The 22345-nt window shown below is 35.8% G+C and overlaps 1 protein-coding gene and 2 long non-coding RNA genes across 3 annotated transcripts; 1 reads left to right on the forward strand and 2 right to left on the reverse strand.

The window, feature by feature from the left end:
- Positions 1-530: 530 nt before the first annotated feature.
- Positions 531-18487, reverse strand: LOC110836556 (putative glutamate receptor). The gene is made up of 9 exons (XM_022077863.2): positions 18285-18487; positions 15949-16142; positions 14820-15122; positions 9779-9882; positions 8988-9155; positions 7217-7452; positions 5811-6028; positions 4693-4943; positions 531-4127 (listed from the first exon to the last, which is right to left on the reverse strand). Exons 1-9 carry the CDS (start codon positions 18454-18456, stop codon positions 3917-3919), a joined length of 1857 nt encoding a protein of 618 aa, XP_021933555.1. The 5' UTR covers positions 18457-18487; the 3' UTR covers positions 531-3916.
- Positions 10522-11057, reverse strand: LOC147871221 (uncharacterized). The gene is made up of 2 exons (XR_015532712.1): positions 10925-11057; positions 10522-10763 (listed from the first exon to the last, which is right to left on the reverse strand). It is a non-coding gene; the product is annotated as an uncharacterized LOC147871221 (long non-coding RNA).
- LOC147871222 (uncharacterized) lies at positions 13592-14128 on the forward strand. Its single transcript, XR_015532711.1, has 2 exons — positions 13592-13725; positions 13887-14128. It is a non-coding gene; the product is annotated as an uncharacterized LOC147871222 (long non-coding RNA).
- Positions 18488-22345: the final 3858 nt, after the last annotated feature.

A 22345-nucleotide genomic window follows, 5' to 3' on the forward strand; every position in this document is an offset into this window, starting at 1 on the left:
ACGCAAGATCGATTATCGAATAGTTCCCAAGTCTGCTTTTCAAATTGTTTGGATACCTGACCTCGGTTCAAAAACGTCATTCTTAGTCAAACATAGGAACCATGGTATTGCAAGTGCTGACATAATCTACACTCCTTCGAAATGCCCTTATCCACTGACCTGCGGTCGAGACCGCAGCAGAAACAATACCTTCTTTTTCTTTCGGAGGGCTCTGCTGTACCGTTTTTCTTTTGTTTATACGTCTACTTGTACTTTCCTCCCTTCCTCAGTTGGTCCACTCTGTTTGCAACGGGAAATTTAGTACTGTGGAGTTCTAGGAGACAGCATGTCAACGATTACACTTCTTTTTAACTCTGACGCTCTGTGTAACTTGTGTAAGTTCGCGGGAACTTCGAAATAGGTTACACCTCATGATCCCAATTTTGAAAAATATGTGCTTGGTTTTCTGCAAATGAATGATGTTGGGAGTAAAAAGTTACAGTGGAACCACGGTTCCGGAGAATTTGACGTAAATACGTCTATACGGTAAGGAGTTTATATAGTGGCTTTATTCTAAATATTTTCTTTCTACACGCTTTACAATTGATTAAAGTTTGAGTAAGACAGTACTGCCTACCTTGAATTAGTTACGCTTAAGATGGGTCTGTGGTAGCTGAAATATGTTATAAAATTTGTACATTTTTGAGTATCAACATATCGTGCTAACACCATATCTATACAAGATTTTAATACATACATACATACATCTTTATTACATTCCATGGATCCATAAGTTAGTCAGATGACAATAGGATGTAGAATAAGTCATAATAATACAATACATGTTATGCAAATACAAGTCATACTATTATATAAATGTCACAAATACAAAGTGTTCACATAAAGTAGAGATAAGTTACAAATAAACCCACCCATTATATACAATAGATTAATTATGACTTACTTGTAAACATTAGAAATTCATCGACAGAGTAAAAGGAGTGTGTAATTAAGTATCTTTTCAATGCTAGTTTAAATTGTGCCTTTTTATTTACAAGACTTGTGAAATTTGATGGTAGACTATTGAAAATGTTGATCCCTGCATAATATGCACGCTTCTAAAAGCATGAGAGGTTGGCAATTGGTCTATGAAGCTGATTTTTATTCCTTGTGTTGACACGGTGTATAGCAGAATTAGTTTGAAAATGTTCTTGGTTATTTACAATAAAGTTCATTAATGAGAATATGTATTCACATGGAAGAGCTAAGATTTCTAATCTCTTAAACAGACTTCTACATGAATTCCTAGGTTTGACACCAGCCATTAATCTAAAAATTTTCTTTTGTAAAGTGAATATTTTTTTGATGTTTGATGAATTTTCCCAAAAAATTATTCCAAATCTAGTAGTACTACATTGAGGATTTGACATCAACATTAAGCCAAACGTTTCTTCCATAAATGTGGCAAACCTTTGATTTTCCTCCTTCTTTAAAACAATGTTAAAATCTCCTGTCAATATTATCGGCATTGTATTAGGATTTTCTGTGGCCATAACTGAAAACATCTTTGTATAATTTCTCAAATGACTCAAAATAATCTCTTACAATCATCAATAGGTGTATGGTTACAAATATACAGGGCTACAATTAAAACTTTTTCACCATTGACATTACACTCTGGAGTTCATTATTTACTACTTCTATTTTTTAACGTTTTCTGTACTGTCTCATATATTCTGCGTTATGGAGTCTTTTAGCTTCAATGTCATCCATCTTGTACATAGTATGATGCAACAAAATAACACAACAATAGATTTCTTAATAATTCTTATATAAGATAAGTACCTGTGATATCGTAAAACGTTTTTACCAGCACAAAATTATCTAGTCTACGACACACTTCTTCTACAAGCGATTCACAGCTCAGCTCTTTCCGCAATAACGAAAGCGGATTGTTGACGGCAGTAATGTAACACAACAAAGCCGAGTAAACAGATGACGTTTCCTAGGTAACATAACAATGCATACAAGCTGACCATTGTTGTCAGTCCATATTTACAAATTGTTGATATTTCCTAGGTAACCATGTTACACATTTTCCTGTCACTTTTTTGTAAAACTTTTTTGCGGAATGACCCTTTAATATAGACGTATTTACGTCAAAAATGAATGTACAATTAAAAGTGGCCACAACACGGAATGAGCTGACGCAGAGTTACAAAACCAAGTTTCCACTCAAACACTGATAATTTCTTTCTGTAATATGTGCATGAACTGTCAAAATTTGACACACTGTTCACTTTCTTTAATGAAAAATAAAAAATAAAACACCAGTACCTAAATTTGTGTTTATTTTCGTGTAAATCCTACAACCATGTTTAAAATGTGAAGAGAAATTGTGAGATATATGTGTTGTAAGTCATGTAATGCTAGATTTAAAATTATTTTGCATGCAAAGTACATTGGATCAACTGGACTATCAAAACTTGAGAAGTCTCTCAGACCTCATCACTGTATGTGCTACACAAAGCCCATATAATTGGTTAAGGGTTAATGAGGTTCCAGATGTTTAAAACATTCCTGAAATATAAAGTGAAGCTTTCTGGCAACTGAAGTTGATGAAAGACTCTCGGGTTACAAGCTGCATCACGTGGCTGAATGGTGAATAAACCATATCTTTTGCCAACGTTTCGAGAGCAATCTCTGCTCCCATTGGTGAGCACACTACAAAACATCAGACTTGTTACACAGCAGCACTGAGGACGACAGCAGAGACTGTTCTAGAAACATTGTTAGACGATATGGTTTATTCTCCATTCAGCCACCTGATGCGGCTTGTAACCCAAGAGTCTTTCATCAATTCCTGATATACCTATAAGGAGCCATAAAAGAAATTTTCAAAGAAAATTTCAAATATGTTTAAAAAAATCACTGCACTGAGGTCTATTTGAAACACAAAATTCATCTGTATATTTGATGGTTTCAGGAATTATGTTAAATGTACTTTCTGAGTCTCCAAAATGTATAAGATTGCTGCAATAAATCATATGCATTCCATTTACAGTTAATTTAGATTTGGAACAAGTCAGTGCACAAATTCCCAGAATAAGCAAGATATAGTAGAAAAAGTACATTTTACACTTGATTTTTACATATAAATATAATTTGTATATAATGAAGTTTTAAAATTCCAAGCTATTATTTATTAATATTATGCTCACCATGTGTTAGAGGGCTCAAGGTTAAGCAGTGGTTGAAGGACAGCACTCTGAACACTGAGCTGCTAAAGCAGGCATGAGGCAGTCAAAGCTCTTCATTAGAAAGCCTTCTGACAGACTATATAGAGACCTAATTGTCTTCGGCAGAAAACAATGTATCCTGGGAACTGTCCATTGTACAATGAGGTGGTACCTATATGTCATGGGCCTCTCAGAAAGTGCTAAGTGCATGAATGTGGACAGAAGCAGGACTCCTCCTGATGTAATACTCTGCCAACATATTGTAATATTTTGAAAGCTGGATTCTGCTTCCATTATCAAGTTAAAGAAGAGAGAAAGAACCTATTTGTTGGGACCACTTGATCAGGTTTGAGACTATTCCCTTCAGCAACCAATTCTCAAACATTCTTATCTCAGTGTGACTGTACAGACACCGCAGACAATATTTTAAGAAACCAATTAACCTTTTTATATACCATAAAGCAACACAGAAAATGTATCTGATTCAGTCTCTATTGGAATCGCATGAAACCTTTGCATACACTTTACAGACCTTATTTTATTTTTGTTTTACCAAACCCCAGTTAATCTTACCTGCCCAAGCATTCCATTAGGGGCAGTCCAAGTGGTCACTATAACAAACTGACTGAAACAGAAAGTCTGATCAAGAACACCACAGCTTCTTCTGTAGTCCAATTTCCTATTATGGTAGAATTATTTCAATGTTGAAGTTTATGTTGATGGTGCCATTTTCTCTCTAGTACCAAGAGGATACCTGCCATTATGACACCTGCAGCCAGGACAACCAAAATGGGTGTGATGCTGTAAAAGTCAACCGTGTACCAGGGACTTTTCAATTTAGGCAGCTGTGGTTTCCACCACTGAACACGTAGGCGTTTCAACACTCCTTTATCCCTCAGATCATGCAGGCTAGAACAAAATAAAGGCAAGTTTTCTGGGAAGGAACAAACACCAACCTACAATTTTTACCATTTATGTATTTGGTTGAATTTGTTAGTATTTCTTTCTGTTACTCCCATGTTTAAATAAAAGATTTGCTGCATAGGTACATGATACTGCAACAAGGACCAAACAAAATAAAAGTAACATATATTACATGTATTCTTATGTACTACAATTCAAACATACAAATCAGATAATGAATGCAGCACCACAAGAAATGTTTATAACACACCTAACACAAAACTCTAGGCAGCCATACTTAAATATATACATAACATTCCTGTAAGTCAGAATAAGACAAGCACTCCAGGGGAGTACATTGATAGAACTTATTTTATTATTACAGAGAGACAATTAGGTTTATAATAATTTGGTGGGAATATAAACTGACGTCAAGTGCTCATCTACTCTCAGACCTGGTCTAACTAGCTTAACCAAGAGGCCCAAGAGATAAATTTTCTGTCCTCTTCAGCTTTTTATCTGAAGATGTATCTATAATTCAACTTCTGAAAAGTTCAAGAGAATTACTTACTTGTAGTCAATGATCCCCTTGTAGGGACTGTTCTTGATAAGAGCAAATGTCAGGCTGGCTGGAAAAGACTCACTGGGCAGTGCCATGACTCTGCATGCAGCATGTTGCCAGGAGACTGCATAGACTGTGGTCATGAAAGCATACTTGCCCAAGCAAATCCGCCTGACTCCTTCCTCAGCTGAGGATGGCAAATTTGGCTCATTCTGGATCAGCTTCTTGAAGACCTCGTGCATGTGAACATTGACTGAATTCTACACAGGACAGAAATCAGCATTCAGGATTAAGTTCACTCAGCAATGTTTTAACAGTTCTGTGTCCACATTCATTCATTATTGATGCTGTTGAACTTTGAGGAATACAAAAAGAGAAAATCTAATCTTTTCATGACCTCCTTCGGAAAGCCTTTCTATGGTCCCTCAAGTTTCCCATTCCCATTGGCCACCCTGTGCCTATAACCTATCAACATCCCAACTTGATTTGTTATTGTTGCAAAGGGGGACCACTCTATTTCAGTGGAACTGCAGTTGCTGACATTGTCCAACTCCAAGATGATATATGAGTGAATGTACAGCTACATCGCAGATGACAACCATCTTCATGCTCACTGCTGTGAAAACCTCAAATTTCATCGAGTCATAACATAATTCACATATTTATATGCTTTTACTTCCATCTTAAGTCAGAAACTGTAACTGAAATTATAAATTGAAATAGTAATAAAAAGTCATGTATCTGGCCTTGAGTAGCACATAACCAATCATAACAGGAGAATGGCTGCTGATGGCAACAGAACTGTTTTGACAGAACAGAATTTTCAGATATAAATACTGTGCATATCTTATTGCTTTTAATGGAAGCTCTAGACTCAAGTAATGATGATGGTGATGATTATGGGAAAAGTGTGACAATGAGTCCCTTCATATAGCGGTTTCAAATGTGCCTGTTGTACCAGTCACTGATAATTAATTGGCAAGTATGGAGCACTGGTTAGCCGAGGAAAATAGAAGTACTCAAAAGACCCGGACCATTATGACAAGAATCTGGTTAATAATTGCCTGGGAACTTGGCTGGAGTCCAGCCACATTACGCTCATAAGTAAACCATGTTCAATTTCTTACTTCAAACAATCTGTACTCGGCTGAATTTTCCATGACTCCAAGTTTGTAGGATCCATCCTTGAGAAGTCCCTGGAGATCCTTGAAGGGCATTGCTACACTCTTTTTGGTGAGGAATGAGACTAGAGCTGCAGAGTAGGCAGACAACAAAATTACAGCTATCAGGTATGCTGTCAGGTACACGAGACGACATGAACCTGAATTCGGTGTGAAGTCATGTCCTGTGAAGAAAAACTAAACTGGACCTAATGCTTCTTGCTGTCTGTAACATTGCAAAGCTACATTTACTTTCTTTCTTGTGCAAATTGAAGTGTGTCTCAATGTTCGTCTTTTCTTAGCAAAAGATTAGATGCAAGAAAAATATCAAACACATGCTCTGTTAGAGCTGTAAACTAAATACACAAAGAAAACCAAATGTGTATGTATACAATGCTGCCAGAATGCAGGAAAAGTCATAATATAAAGATAGTTAATAAATTATATGAATATGTGGCAAAGTTCAAGTAACTTGTAAAAAAATACCTGTAACAAGGGCATATGATTATTAATAATTAAAAGAGTATCAAGAATAGGATGATTTTTTAGGTTGCATGTTGACTGATGAAAACACTGTAGTGATCTAAAGTTCAAGTATATGGGAATGACTGTAACAAATAAAAATGGGATTCATGGACAAATTAAAAACAGATGACATTCCAGAAACGCATAATACCATTTACTTCAGAATCTGTTATCATCAAATTTCGTATTTAAGACCTTAAAGATTAGAATATACAACACAACTATAATTTTATGTGCTGTTTAATATAGGACTAAAATTTGGTCTTTCACTCTAGGACAGTGTTCTGTAACTTTTTTTAACCTGTGACATACCATGCAATGTCAATGACAAGTGATGGAACACCACAAAATTTTGCCTCATGAAAATATCTACATATCATCATCATCAGTCCGGCTTTCAATGTTGAAATTTGGTGACCCATCCGTGATGGGTTTTCTTGGGAAAGAAAATCTTGAGGTAGTTTGCAGTTGCTTTCCTCATATCTACATATAAATCAATGCAATATAAGAATGCAGGCACATGGAAATAAAATACAACACATGTTGAATAAAACTGTCAGTAATGAACCTGTGTGTGTGTGTTTTTTTATGAAAGATAAGCTATTGTCTTTTATGAAATAAAATGTGCGAATACACAATTTCTTATAAAAATTTGTAGCACACCTGAAATGTTGTTATGGCACACCAGTACACCATCGCACACTGGTTGCAAGTCCAAACTGAGTAAACCATGATAAACATAAATTTGAATAACCATTCTCAAGATCTGAATAACAGGTTTCTTCACAAGCTATATGCGGAGTCTGTTCACTTTATCAATAGTTGAAATTAATTATGTACCCTCTTACCTTGTTGGCAAAATATACCGAAGACACAGTGTAATGAATCATACAGACTGTATCTTGAGGGACCATCAGCTTCTGCATTACCACAGCGACGACCTAAATTATGGAGTGTTGACAGCAGAAAGGCGAGAACAAGCACCGAGGCACAGACTGTGAGCCATAAGCCCGTAGAGAATGGCTGCAAAAAGTCATCCCAAGAGAGGACATCATGTGACAACTGCTGTATGAACACGTAGTACCTGGAAGTTAAAGTAATATCAATTGTTTTATTTATATTAATTTTAAAATACCAACACAAAACCAAAATTAAATTATTAACCATAAATGTCTACCAATATGAAAAAATTACAAGTAATCAATGGTAAATGCATAGCACTGTTTGCTTGTTTTAACTCACAAGAATAATGGGGTTATTCTGTAAAAGGAAGAAGCAATCTGTACCATGAGCTGGGATAAGGTGGTTGCTTGTAATTAGCATGAGCAATACACTTAATTTCAAATCAGCACAAATCCATTAGATGTTATTTGTGAGTAATGGTAATTTCAAGTAGTGGCTGTGATCACTGGCAATATTAGGTTACAAGCTACTTGTACGGCTCACAAGCAGGAGAAAGGACATAAAAATAAAAGAAGGTTCTGAAGTGGGAAAAACATGAAAGGTAGGGTACTTCACTCTGTATGTGAAATGTTTGTGCTGCTCCATTACGTATTTAGTTTGTAACACATTGATGTATTTTCTTTGCGGTGCAGGGGCCAAGCATCAAGCTGTGGTCAGCAGGTTAAACAGTAAACTCCATGAAGTAGGTTTGTGATGGTGACTATGACCTATCCAGATAATTGAGCGTCGGTGAATAAGCCTGGGTATTGCCAGCCTTGGCTAACTGAAGGGACAGACAGTTTTTGTATTTTACTTATATTTGTATTTCCAATAAAGTACTAATTGCTTGCATCCTTCAACCTCACTGTCTCATGCTTCATCCCCTCTTACACCAATGAGTCCTTCAGAGCACACAAGACAATCAGTGGGCAAGAAGATATGTTCTTTGGAGAGTAGCAAAGATAATTATTCACTTGAATGTTTAATGACTATTAGTTCTTTCTGATGATTGTGTGAAACGGACCACTTGTCGGGGTTTATTTTACAAGGGTAGATTCTAATAAAACAGATAAACACCAAGCTGAAGCAAATCTTTTTACAAACATGCATACTGTGTTAATATGAATTATATAGGCTACATTTAGTAGTTATAAAATGTTGAAGATTTCTGTCTTCTGGGTTGTTGCACTGTGTAGTCTGGTCAATGTTAACCAACGTTTCAGAGATCATACTGCCTTCGTCATCATGGCGATGAGTATTCATCTGAAACGTTGGTTAACATCGACCAGACTACACAGCGCAACAACCCAGAAGACAGAAATCTTCATACTCATCACCCTGATGACGGAGGCAGTATGACCTCTGAAACGTTGGTTAACATCGACCAGACTACACAGCGCAACAACCCAGAAGACAGAAATCTTCATACTCATCGCCCTGATGACGGAGGCAGTATGACCTCTGAAACGTTGGTAAACATCGACCAGACTACACAGCGCAACAACCCAGAAGACAGAAATCTTTATACTCATCGCCCTGATGACGGAGGCAGTGTGACCTCTGAAACGTTGGTAAACATCGACAAGACTACACAGCGCAACAACCTAGAAGACAGAAATCTTTATACTCACCGCTGTTAAAACCTCAAATCTTATAAAAAGTTGTCATACAACCCACCTTGTAAATATAAGTGGAAATGTGAATTCCACAGCTCCCAAACGTTCTTTGGTCATGGTGAACTCACTAAGCGCTACATCCACCTCCTGAGTCCTCAGCATTTTAATCATACCATTCCACGACCCATTAACAAGTGTACCATAAGCAGTAGCTCTCCTAAATGATGTCCTGAAATGGCACGTAACACTAAAATTTGATTCTTAGTTCTAATGTTAACTGAATCTCTTTTTAAATATCAATTCAAAGCTGTTTATGGGGAAAATTACAGATTATCTACAATGGTAGTTTCTTTTATGATTAATACAATTTCTCAAGCAGGCAAAGTCTCTTTATAGCTGTATGAACCTTGAAGAAGATATTTTTAAATTCCATATATAATTAACAAGCTGCTATTAATGTTATTTAAGACATCCAACTTCAGGTACAAATTTCAAATGTTAACTGCATGTGTGAAAACTGAATGGGAAAGGGTTCCTGAGGTCTGAGAGAGCCCTCCAACAGATATTCTTATAACATTGCTCATTTATGCAACACATGTGAATACTATAATCTTAAAATTGACCCAACTGTGTTAATTTCGTATTTTATTGTTTGATATATGTATTTAATGCTTAGTCTGCTAATCACAGTTTTTTTAAAATATAATATAATATATTTGAAAAAATATGTACTTCTTGGAGAAGCATGCCATTTTTCAACTCTTCTTATTTGAAAGGATGTTTGTTGACTTTCATCTCTCAATTTAAAATCTAGCCACACAGGAAGAAAACAACATTAGTACACCTACTCACGAGAAATTCAATCTACTCTCCAACATGGACCACACACTGCCAAAGAATCCATCAACTGTTACTATTCCATCTTTTGATTTCCTTAATATTGTAACTGGAGGATTCTGTAAAAGAAAGAAAGCCAGTGATGATGCATAAGACTAGCATCTAGCAAGATCTATTAAAGTAAAACATGCATCCTAAATATCTGTAAATAATTTGAAAAACTGTTGTACAATCATTTCAAAGGCTTTTATAATTTAAGTTGCCTTTAACTGCATTCATTCAATCCTGTTCCTGTTGCAATCAAACCCCGGTTATCCAGTCCATAGTAAGTCACTGTACCGACTGAGCTGCCCCGACCCGTCCGAAAATTTAACATACAAAAGGGGGTAATGTCCAGTGGAATTAAAATCATGCCAAATTTAGTCAAAATCTGTCATCAAATACAAAAGGCTACCTTCACTTATAATGAAAATCGTTCTTGTAATACTTGATGAATCTTTGTTAAAAATTTTATTCCAAATATAAACGTATTCTTCATTTGGGGAAGTTCTTTTTTATCTCAGAACTGAGTAAGCACTGCAAAAGACTGAATACAGATAGCCCTCGATTTGCGCCGGTTCAATTTGCGCCGATTCAGAATAACGCCGATTTTGAAACCGGCAAGTCAAAAAGTGAAATAAATATTATATCTTAATTGCATCTTGCTTGTGTTCCTCAATATAATAATTTTATTTTCCGTCCTTACACAAGCTTATAGATTGTTAAAATTACATAAAATTATAACATTTCAACATTTTTGATATTGTTACATTTTAAAATGACGACATGTTTCGATGTTCAATTCCATCATCGTCAGGTCTATCAATCAAAATTAAAATTAAAACTGTTGTATCTGCTGCTCTGCGTATACTGATTTTGTTTCTACCCGTTTAGATTTTATTTGTTTAATCTCCAGGCTTCTTCCATTTAATTTTGGAGCCTGCGCCTGGGTGCCTTATATCTGCAAAATCAATTTTATTTTTCATATCGTGATCCTGGCTACTGACATAGGAAATGGAATAATTTTACTCTAATTTTAAATTTATTTTAAAGAATTTCTCAAATATATCGTAATACAAGCAAAAGAAATGTAATCACAAAATATAAAGTATTATAACATACCGGGTTGTGTGTGAGGTGCTTGTCCGATGTTACGGAATGGCAGACAGCAACTAAGTTGTGAGTATCGTGTATGGCTATATATATTGGGTGAAAGTTGTTTAGGGGGTTGGGTCGATGGACTGTAGAATGTTAAATATCGGATTGTTCGTGTAAATGTTACTGTCGTTTAATGCAAGGTTTTGTTTATGTGTTCTTTGTATATGATATTTTTCTATGGTGTCTCTATGTCGTTTGTTTTGTATTATTTTTATAATGTCCATTGTATGTTCTATTTTGTTGTATGAATGTCCTGTGTTTAATATATGCTTTGCATATGCTGAATGATCTTTATTATGTTTTATTGCTGTAATATGCTCTTTATATCTTTGATTAAAGGTGCGTCCAGTTTGGCCTATATAGGTTAACGGGCAATCATTGCATTTTAACCTATATATGCCTGGTTTTTCGTATTGATTTGTTGTGTCTATTTGTGGTTTTTGTTTCAAGATGTTTTTTATAGTGTTTTTTGTTCTAAATGCTATTTTTATGTTATTTGTTTTAAATGTTTTTGTTATATATTTGGTTTCTTTTCCTATATATGTGAATGTGGCCCATTTGTTTTGTTTATTTTCGTTTCCGTCTTCATTTATGTTGTTTACATTGTTTATTTTATTTTTGGGTTTTAATTCATAATTGTTATATCCGTTTTCTATTAGAATTTGTTTTATTGTGTTACATTCAATTTGTTTGTTTATTGTGGTTATGGGATATGTATTTTTTCGGTTTATTAAGTAGTTAATAGCCATCTGTTTATGTTCATTCGGATGGCATGAAGAGGCATGAATTATGGTGCTTGTATTTGTGGGCTTTCTGTATATTTTGAATTCGAAGTTATTTTCGTTTCGTATTATAGTTAGATCTAAATAATTTAATTTGTTATTTTGTTCTTTTTCTAAAGTGAATTGTATATTTTGATTTATGTTGTTGAATTCATTTAAAACATTTTTTATATCTGTATTTTTTCCATCAAAAATCATGAGTATATCGTCAACATATCTACTATAGTATTTAATTTGATATTTGTTTAATATATTTACTATGTAATCATGCTCGAGATATTGTAAGAATATTTCAGATAATATGCTCACACAACTAACACAAAACCCAACACCAAAATATCAAAAGGAAATACAAAAAATAACCCAAAAGTGTAATAACATTTTTAACCATCCCAAAACACAATACTATAATCATAGCGCCACCGCACCAATCATCACAGGACAAATTAAACTACATAAGAACCCATACTCTATCAGACCATTAATAAATTGGACATCAGCCCCTGCATATAAAATAGCAATAAAAATACAAAACATTTTAAAAGAATATTGTAATTTACCAAATACCTTTAACATAACAAATTCTATAAAATTAATAAATGAAATCCAACAATTAAATTTTCATAATAATAAAAATATACAAATTTGTTCTTTTGACATCAATAATATGTATACAAATATTCCAACAAGCATGCTACGAGATATTGTAAGAGATATTCTAAATAGACAGAATATAAATACAGATCTAATAAATGAAATTACAAATATAACTAACATTATTATTAACCAAAATTATTTCCAATTCAACAATGAATATTGGAAACAAGAAACAGGATTACCTATGGGAGCTCCCACCTCGAGCATATTATCTGAAATATTCTTACAATATCTCGAGCATGATTACATAGTAAATATATTAAACAAATATCAAATTAAATACTATAGTAGATATGTTGACGATATACTCATGATTTTTGATGGAAAAAATACAGATATAAAAAATGTTTTAAATGAATTCAACAACATAAATCAAAATATACAATTCACTTTAGAAAAAGAACAAAATAACAAATTAAATTATTTAGATCTAACTATAATACGAAACGAAAATAACTTCGAATTCAAAATATACAGAAAGCCCACAAATACAAGCACCATAATTCATGCCTCTTCATGCCATCCGAATGAACATAAACAGATGGCTATTAACTACTTAATAAACCGAAAAAATACATATCCCATAACCACAATAAACAAACAAATTGAATGTAACACAATAAAACAAATTCTAATAGAAAACGGATATAACAATTATGAATTAAAACCCAAAAATAAAATAAACAATGTAAACAACATAAATGAAGACGGAAACGAAAATAAACAAAACAAATGGGCCACATTCACATATATAGGAAAAGAAACCAAATATATAACAAAAACATTTAAAACAAATAACATAAAAATAGCATTTAGAACAAAAAACACTATAAAAAACATCTTGAAACAAAAACCACAAATAGACACAACAAATCAATACGAAAAACCAGGCATATATAGGTTAAAATGCAATGATTGCCCGTTAACCTATATAGGCCAAACTGGACGCACCTTTAATCAAAGATATAAAGAGCATATTACAGCAATAAAACATAATAAAGATCATTCAGCATATGCAAAGCATATATTAAACACAGGACATTCATACAACAAAATAGAACATACAATGGACATTATAAAAATAATACAAAACAAACGACATAGAGACACCATAGAAAAATATCATATACAAAGAACACATAAACAAAACCTTGCATTAAACGACAGTAACATTTACACGAACAATCCGATATTTAACATTCTACAGTCCATCGACCCAACCCCCTAAACAACTTTCACCCAATATATATAGCCATACACGATACTCACAACTTAGTTGCTGTCTGCCATTCCGTAACATCGGACAAGCACCTCACACACAACCCGGTATGTTATAATACTTTATATTTTGTGATTACATTTCTTTTGCTTGTATTACGATATATTTGAGAAATTCTTTAAAATAAATTTAAAATTAGAGTAAAATTATTCCATTTCCTATGTCAGTAGCCAGGATCACGATATGAAAAATAAAATTGATTTTGCAGATATAAGGCACCCAGGCGCAGGCTCCAAAATTAAATGGAAGAAGCCTGGAGATTAAACAAATAAAATCTAAACGGGTAGAAACAAAATCAGTATACGCAGAGCAGCAGATACAACAGTTTTAATTTTAATTTTGATTGATAGACCTGACGATGATGGAATTGAACATCGAAACATGTCGTCATTTTAAAATGTAACAATATCAAAAATGTTGAAATGTTATAATTTTATGTAATTTTAACAATCTATAAGCTTGTGTAAGGACGGAAAATAAAATTATTATAATGAAATAAATATATTTTACTATTATTTATAACGTTTTACAATGTATCTCGTACTGATTCTTATACCAAATCGTAATTCTTACATCGCTAATTTTAAATATAAATACAGTCATCTCTGCAATTACGCATGTTTCGTTAAGGCGAATTTGCTCCAATGAGATCGATGGATCGGTAATAGCTGTTTGTGAAACGCAAACTTTTGCATATGTGAGTTTGCTCATATGCAGTTTCATTCCTGGCGCTTTAAACTTTCAAAGGACTAATTTAATCTCTGCAGAGATACCGGGGTTATTTTACTTCGCGATTTTCTATAGGTCGGCGTCTTACATGAATGCAACTATCGCATAACAGCAGAGATGACTGTACACATCAATCACATGAAAGAATCGCGGTCAATCGCGGGGACCAACGAATTGGCGATTGTGAGTGTATAAAATAATTTTTTTAAATTTCCTTTATTTTATTTACGTTATTTCAGAGCTTTAAATCTTATGTCATTATATTACTCGTCAATGTTTGGGTGCTGGGAATGCATGCCATTGACTTCCCATTGATTTACATTATAAAAGAGTTTCAATTTACGCCGGTTCATCCAGGAACACATCCCCGGCGTAAATCGAGGGCTACCTGTAGTTATGATCAACTACTTACATGCAATGAGACCCCTTTCATTCCGACACCATGAAGATTATTTCTTCGTTCATACAGCTTAGTTGTAGCCCATATAGTGCCATTATTAGATTCCCATGACCCATATGAGTGTGTCATTAAGGACATTCCCTCTGCAATCCTGTAAACTTCAGTCAAAAAAATTCTGTTCTCTTGAGGCTGTGCCACAAGAAACTTGCAGTCGAATGGTATGTTGATGTCATAAAAGAAATATTCTAGGGATGTGTTGCCATTTAAGAATAAAAGCCAGGCAGGTTGAGACATAGTGCGGCTCTGGGACAGTCTCTGGAAACATCAAACATGCTTTTGTTATGATGTGAAAACGCTTCAATATTTTAAATATTGATAAACAGAATAACCGCACTTAACATATTTGAACATAAATTGTCAATCGCAAACCGTCATAAGCAAGCAACACGCACACGTTTGGCCAGCTTCATGTAATCTGCATATAGTATTCAGGTAATAAGGAATTGGCCACACGCGCACTCATTCTGAAGGTAAAATAAAGCGTTTGTGGGACCACAATTGTAGATGACCTTATGTAGTTCTTTTCTTTATCTTCTGGTTGGCTTTCACAACCAGTGCACTGCCGGAGTCGTGTTGTCTACAGCAGTGGTATTCAACGTTTTTTGTTCGCGTACCCCCAGATATAATTTCTCTTCAACTTTGTACCCCCAAAGTTGTTGGTGTATAATTCAAGTTATACATAGTATATAATCTACATCTAAAATAAATTAAATAAATTAAATTACTGATTATTCAGTGTTTATCATAAAATAATATTTTTTTTTAAATTTCACGTACCCCTTAAGATATCTTCGCGTATCCCCGGGGGTACGCGTACCCCAGGTTGAATATCACTGGTCTACAGCACATTAGGCGTGAAATGAAAGGGCCATGATTTGTGGGCTCACTTTTTACGTTTTACCTCCAGACTTTAAAAGTGCACAAACTGAAAGTCGAACAAGAATGAATGTGTGTAGCCAGCTTAACTATCCTGTTCGTGGTTACGAAATGAGACACATGTCTCCATAATTCGTTGTCTTGGTATGACTGAGTAAAACAAGGATAGGATTGGTTTCTATTGAACCTCTGTTTATAAAGATACCATGAGTTCTCGTTGGGTTGTAGCATCCGATGTGAGTACAACGCCCAGTGGAGGGGTCTTATTGCGACACTGGAACTCGCTTATTTCATGGTTGTAACTTTGTATACGAACAGACAACACCTGGAAACCTCCTTCTAGGCCAGACAGGAACTTCTGCAGTTGCAGTAACACCCACATGCTCTGAAAGCTTCCATCTGCAGACAAAAAGGTACAAGACTGCAATAAATTCCCTAATGTTAAATTTGTTCAACGCCGGAACATTGACTACCTAGAACTCGGTGTATTAATTTCCGGTAGATAATCACTGCGTATATTTAATCCTCTCCTCCCACACTTTCCTCAGTGTTTGCTTCACATTCGGATGCATTTCGGAGACGGTGTTTTGGCAAATATCCCATCAACGTATAATAATTAACTCTTCGACTAGTACTCTCTACCTAATCCATGGGGGTATTACAACATAAGGGAGTATGTGTGTTGATACGCCCTTCTGGCATGATGAATCTGACAAAATCTGCGTATTCGGGTTGCAGATGGAGGTCTCCAGATACGTAAGATTACTGCGAAAATATTGAATAAGTAATAGCGGAGAGCCGACAAGGGGTGGTTTTCCAGCGTGGGTATTAGCAGGGGTTTAACAAGTCCCCAGCGTATTGCGGATTGTCGCACAGGACCTTGGACTTCGATGGGTTGTTTGGAACCTGTTACAGTTTCTTCATGTTCTCATTAACCCCACGGCAAAATAGTGGGTTGTCAAACTTCATAAACAAAGTTTATTTATGTATGTCGCTACTCCACGAAATTTCACATCATTTAGAACGTACAGAATTTCCTCTTTTGAGTGTAATTTAAGCACAGAAAAGTACAGCAATCCCTGTCCTCTAATTTTAGGTCTACTGTGGTACCTGTGCCTTGTTATTTCTTCAGTAATTTATAGTGTCACGGTGTAGCTAGCTGTGGAATATTACTAAGTAGAATCAGCTGTTATAGCAAGAGAAAGATTGTTTCTGAAGTCAATTTTTCTTCATTATTCCAAGTATTTAGAATATAATAATTCAATCTCAAGAAACCACGGTGGTCTAGCGGTTAGAACGCTGGCCATACTATAATCTTGGGATCTCGAGTTCGATTCCCGGCGGTGCCCGAATTTATAACTTGTGTTGGGCAAGGCCGTGATCTAGGCAACACGGAGTTTTCCTCCGGGGGCTTCCCCGGTTTCTCCGTGGCATCCCAACAATTACTCCATTCACACACAGAAGAAGGCAATGGCAAACCACTTCTGGATCATCTGCCAAGAACGTATATGAACAGGTCCCAGTCCGAGAAAAGGATGGAAGGATCCTGTTCATATGGACCTGTCGTCAGACAGAACACTAAATAAAATAATCCAATCTCGAGAGTCATTCCGGAAAGTGTGTATTTCTTCCGAATGAGAATTCGGCCAACAGTTTCGAGATTACGGTATAATAAGCATGTTGTTAAAATGGCTCTGAGTCGGAAAAACTGATTTCTCGTCATGCAGTTTTACCCAGAGTAAACGCCGCGTTTGTCAAATACGTAGTATATCCAGTAGTTTAAAACACTGATCTTATGATTTCTCTCTGCTGCTAATAGCTACATTTGTTAAAATTATTAATAAAACGCGGTTCTCCAAAATATACGCAAGTATTTAACATAACAGTATTTTAATTGTAAGCAGTTCCAAATTGTCATTGTTTAGAGAAGATAAAAGCATTACAATTTCTACACCTGAAATACGGATTCTCCGCATGCAAATTAATTCTTTGACCTGTACATTACTAACACTAATATAACAAACACCTGAATCCGTCATTTGGAACCACATGAGTCCACAAAACTCGCTTTCAAAGAAGGGATATGAAGAAATAGAAAACTTGCTAGCAAACGCACTATTTTATTTTTGATTTATTTGTCCTGAAAAATAATTGGCAGTATATACTTTATTCATATAGTTATAGTTAACTACTCTCTTTTATACTTAGAGCTACAAGATAAATTTATTTTTGAACTCATGTTGTTTACAAGAAGGTTATCCACATAATACTGAAGGAACACTGTACGACTCTTGTGGTCACGTGTCTTTTTTCATTGTTGGGATGACCTATTTAGTTCACTGTGTTTTTCGTTATGGTCAAAACCTACACCAAAACCTGGTATTAAAATAAAATAAGCCAGGACTCATGTTTTGACTTTAATCACAAGGCTGCTTACGCACAGAAAAGACATGTCATTTCTATAAAATCGTGGATTCGTGTGTTTTTGCAAATGACTGATGCAGTTGTCTTTATCTATTTAAAATGTTGCTACGTGTTTACCTATATAGACATTCGTAGGCGAATACAAAAGAATGATGCATTTAGAGTGATAATATTTGAAAACGAGAGCCACAATCCCTGTATAATCAACAACAGTGTATCCGTTCAACACATTCACTTCCAGTAATATCAGAAATGCTCCTGGTAGCACGAAGAGTACGTGTAACCTCATTACATGCACACCTTGAGATCCTCGATTCGAAACTGACTGCTCGACCTGCATATCGACACAGTTCCGAAAAGTGCTAAATGTTTTATTTGCGTTTCTGCTGACGTATAATTAACGTTGCGCACCATGTACACACACACAGCAACCGCACGCAAGAAACACAACACTTGAATTAGTTTCTTTAAGCGGCATAGTCGGTGTCGAGGCGGTCTGCACGCACTTCCAGCTTGAAATAGGCTGTTGTGGTTGTTGCTTAATGGTGTCGTTTGAACTTATAAATGCAGAATTTAACGATAAATACCGCACATAACTTTATCGGACAGAAATTACGTATTAAACGCCCGAACTATCGAGGTTCGTCTGGAATTTAATTCGGGGATTTGACTATAAATGGTACTACAGTAGCACCGAGAAAATATTGAAACTGTGCTCAAAAACTGCATTAAAAAGTATATATTGTTTTGCTATATTTTAATAGTAAGCCTTCTCTTTCTTTCCTTCTAAAACGAGTTATAGACTCTAAAGCTAAATAAACTATATATGTAATTTAAAGTGTACAGTACTTACATCTTAACACTAAAGTGTTGATTTACTGAAAGCACTTGTTTCAATCCTGCTGTAATAACATGTCAGCACGTACTTGCCAGAACCTTTGTTTATACAGAATCAGAGCTCGGAAACCGATGAAGACTTTTAAATAGTAATGGCGAAGATTACACTGCCGAAGTACCTGAAACCCTACGAATTCCTGATCGCTGCATTACGTGAATGAGTGGCCATGAGTGAAAAAACTAAATCTTCTGCCAACCTTTCGAGAACGATCTGTTTCTATCAGCTAGCGCGCAACATAGGAAAGGACTGGTTACATAGCAACCCCGAGGATGAGAACAGAGATGGTTCTCGAAACGTTGGCAGAAGATTTGGTTTGTTCAACGTTTAGCCATTTGATGCGGAGAGTATTTCAACAGTTACATATATTGGATAGGAGGGTGTTTGCTTCTGCTGTGGGAATCGAACACCGGTCATCCAACTCTTAGCCGGTTATTTGACCGTGCTACTCCGATTCACGAAATTAATAACACACGAAACACCTTGCAAGAATGTGCACAAAACAGAAAAAAAAATACGTGCATTCATTCGTGTGACAATTATCCGCAAGCTATTTTAATTACCTCCTCGCAATTTATGAAGCCCGAAAGTTCTGTGTTCATTAATCTGTTCCCAAGACTCCACCACTGGACCCAGTAACAAGCCACATGAATACAGTCCACATCTTCACATCCTATTTCTTTAGGAACCACTGTGACATTATCCCCACATACGCCACTGTATCCCAAGTGGTCTCTTCCCTTTACGTTTCCCGACTAAAATTTGTACACATTTCTCATACCCCATAAGTGCTATTTCATCCTCCTCGATTCTATCACCCCATTAACATTTTACACAGAATAAAAGGTACGAAACTCCTCATTATGTACTTTGCTGCCCCTTCCTTCATCTTAGGTCCAAACAGACTTCATTTCCTCAGCTCTTTATTTTCATACACCCTCAATCTATGCTTTCCCGCACGGCAAGAGGGCCAAGTTTCATAGGAGATAAAAAATTACTTTTCTTTTTATCTTTACGTTTTCAAATAAAAGATTGTAGCAAGTTTTCCCGAAATTTAATCTGCTCTTAACTTCCTTATGAACGAAATACTGATTTGATACTATTGTTCTCAAATACAGGACTCTGACACATTTTGAAGGATTTGTTAGTTACCTTTACATTACGAATCTATCCTATATTCTGATGACGAGACATGAACACAGTAAGTGGTAGGTTCCATAGTCGGATATTTTGTAAAATTCATTACTGTGACAATTACTGGTCGAAATTACGTAACATAAACATAAAACACAACGCTAAAAACAAACATTCATTTTGAAAATGCAGAATCTGCAACTTTATTTCTGATGCTACGCCACTGACAATATCAGATATGTAGTTAGACGTTTTAAATGTGGCTACGTTTTAACACATCCATTAGCACTAACTACATATAGGCTGTTTTCGTGACCGCCCTTCTCGCACGAATAGTAGTTACAATCTATAGTTCTAAAGTGTTGTTTAAAGGAAGGGTGACCGCCATACGAAAGTTGACTCCCAAAACCAGTCCAGTAGTGGTATGAACTATTCAACTGAAACAGTTTATGAGTAGTTTAATCATGAAGGACTACTTAACCAGTATTATGTACAGTGGGAGACAGTACGATCCTCCAAAATGTCTGTACACATCTACAAGTCCACATTGCGCCACAATCCTAAGACCGCCATAGACATAATAGTGTATCAAACTATCTAATTGAGTTGCATCACCTATTCATGTCTTTACTACTGTAAATCAAACATGGTTTTATCTGCGGCTAGTTTATTTCGCGTAAAAAGAAACATGTTCGTTTTTCTACAAAATAACTTAAGAACAACGGTGTACAGATCTAAAACTTCTTGACGATGGTGAAGAGTCATTTGAATAAAAATTTCCTTGGATATTATCCATCGTCTAGTAAAATATAAAATATAAAACGTAAAACGACGTTTCGGAGATGGGACTCTATCTCCGTCTTCAGGTGGGCCCAACTGTGTAGGTACCTGAAGACGGAGATAGAGTCCCATCTCCGAAACGTCGTTTTACGTTTTATATTTTATATTTTACTAGACGATGGATAATATCCAAGGAATTTTTTATTCAAAAGGTGTACAGGTTTTTCAATCAAAGCGAGAAAGCATCTAAAGAAAATATTTATATTTGTAGGCAAATATCGTTATTTCCAAACGTCTTCTCATTTGGGATATCAATGACCTCAGCGATAACAGTTACTAATAGAATTTCTCAACGTTAACTTTTCCACTTGAAATCAGGATAAATCAATTCACGTGACTTCGGTAATCAACTTATATTCAGAGCACCTAAAACGACTGGTTAGTTAGCACATTAAGGGGAAACACATAGGGACATTAAGCACAAAGTTAATCAATTCTACAGCAAAATTTGATTATCGACTGCGATGTCATATTTATACCTTGCGTCTGGCAATGCACGACACGAGCGAAGTGTTACTGAAACGACGTACGAGGTGCGATCGAAAGGTTTCAAGACTGCGCCTATAAAAACCCGTACACTTATCTCAGGTATTAAATTCATCCATCACCCTCGAAGTAGTTCCCCTGGGAGTGAACACAACGACCCCAGCGCCGCTGCCAAGCCTGGAAGCATCACTGGAAATCTTTCTTTTTCAGCCTGTCAAGCACCATCTGCGATTCTGCCTGAATCTCTTCTATCGTCTCAAATCTCCTTCCCTTTAGCTGAATTTTCATCTTTGGGAAGAGGAAGAAGTCACACGGAGCTTAGAAAGGAAGTTGGGGTCGGTTCTTGCAAGATCTTTGAGCTCCTGACAAACGAGAAGTCGATTCTGCTTCTGGTCCTCAGACAGGATGCGTCGCATGTGGAGTTCTTCCTTTAGAATCAGCTGACAGGTCCCATAGCCTATCCCAACAATGTCGCACAAGTCGTTGATGGTACGACGTCTATCTTCGTGAATGGCCTGCCGAATCTTCGTAACATTTTCGGGCGTTGTGCTCGAAGATGGTCGTCCAGAACGCTCGTCATCATCGACAGAGGTTCGGCCATTTTTAAAACGTGAATGCCACACAAAATTTTGTGCACGACCAATTGCGGACTCCCCAAATGCTTGCTTTAGCATTTCATAGGTTTCCGTAGCCGTTTTGGCGAGTCTTTGGCAAAATTTGATGCACACGCCATTACGAAATCGCAGGAGGGTCGGTGTAATGCACTACCAAAACGCCCGCAACTAAGAAACAAATGCTAATTCGATGATGCCGGCTGGCACAC

The sequence above is a fragment of the Zootermopsis nevadensis genome, unplaced genomic scaffold (assembly GCF_977971745.1).
Source record: "Zootermopsis nevadensis isolate Lab colony 2312 unplaced genomic scaffold, Znev_1.0 Znev_ptg000061l, whole genome shotgun sequence".
In the NCBI taxonomy this organism is placed as follows: domain Eukaryota; kingdom Metazoa; phylum Arthropoda; class Insecta; order Blattodea; family Termopsidae; genus Zootermopsis; species Zootermopsis nevadensis.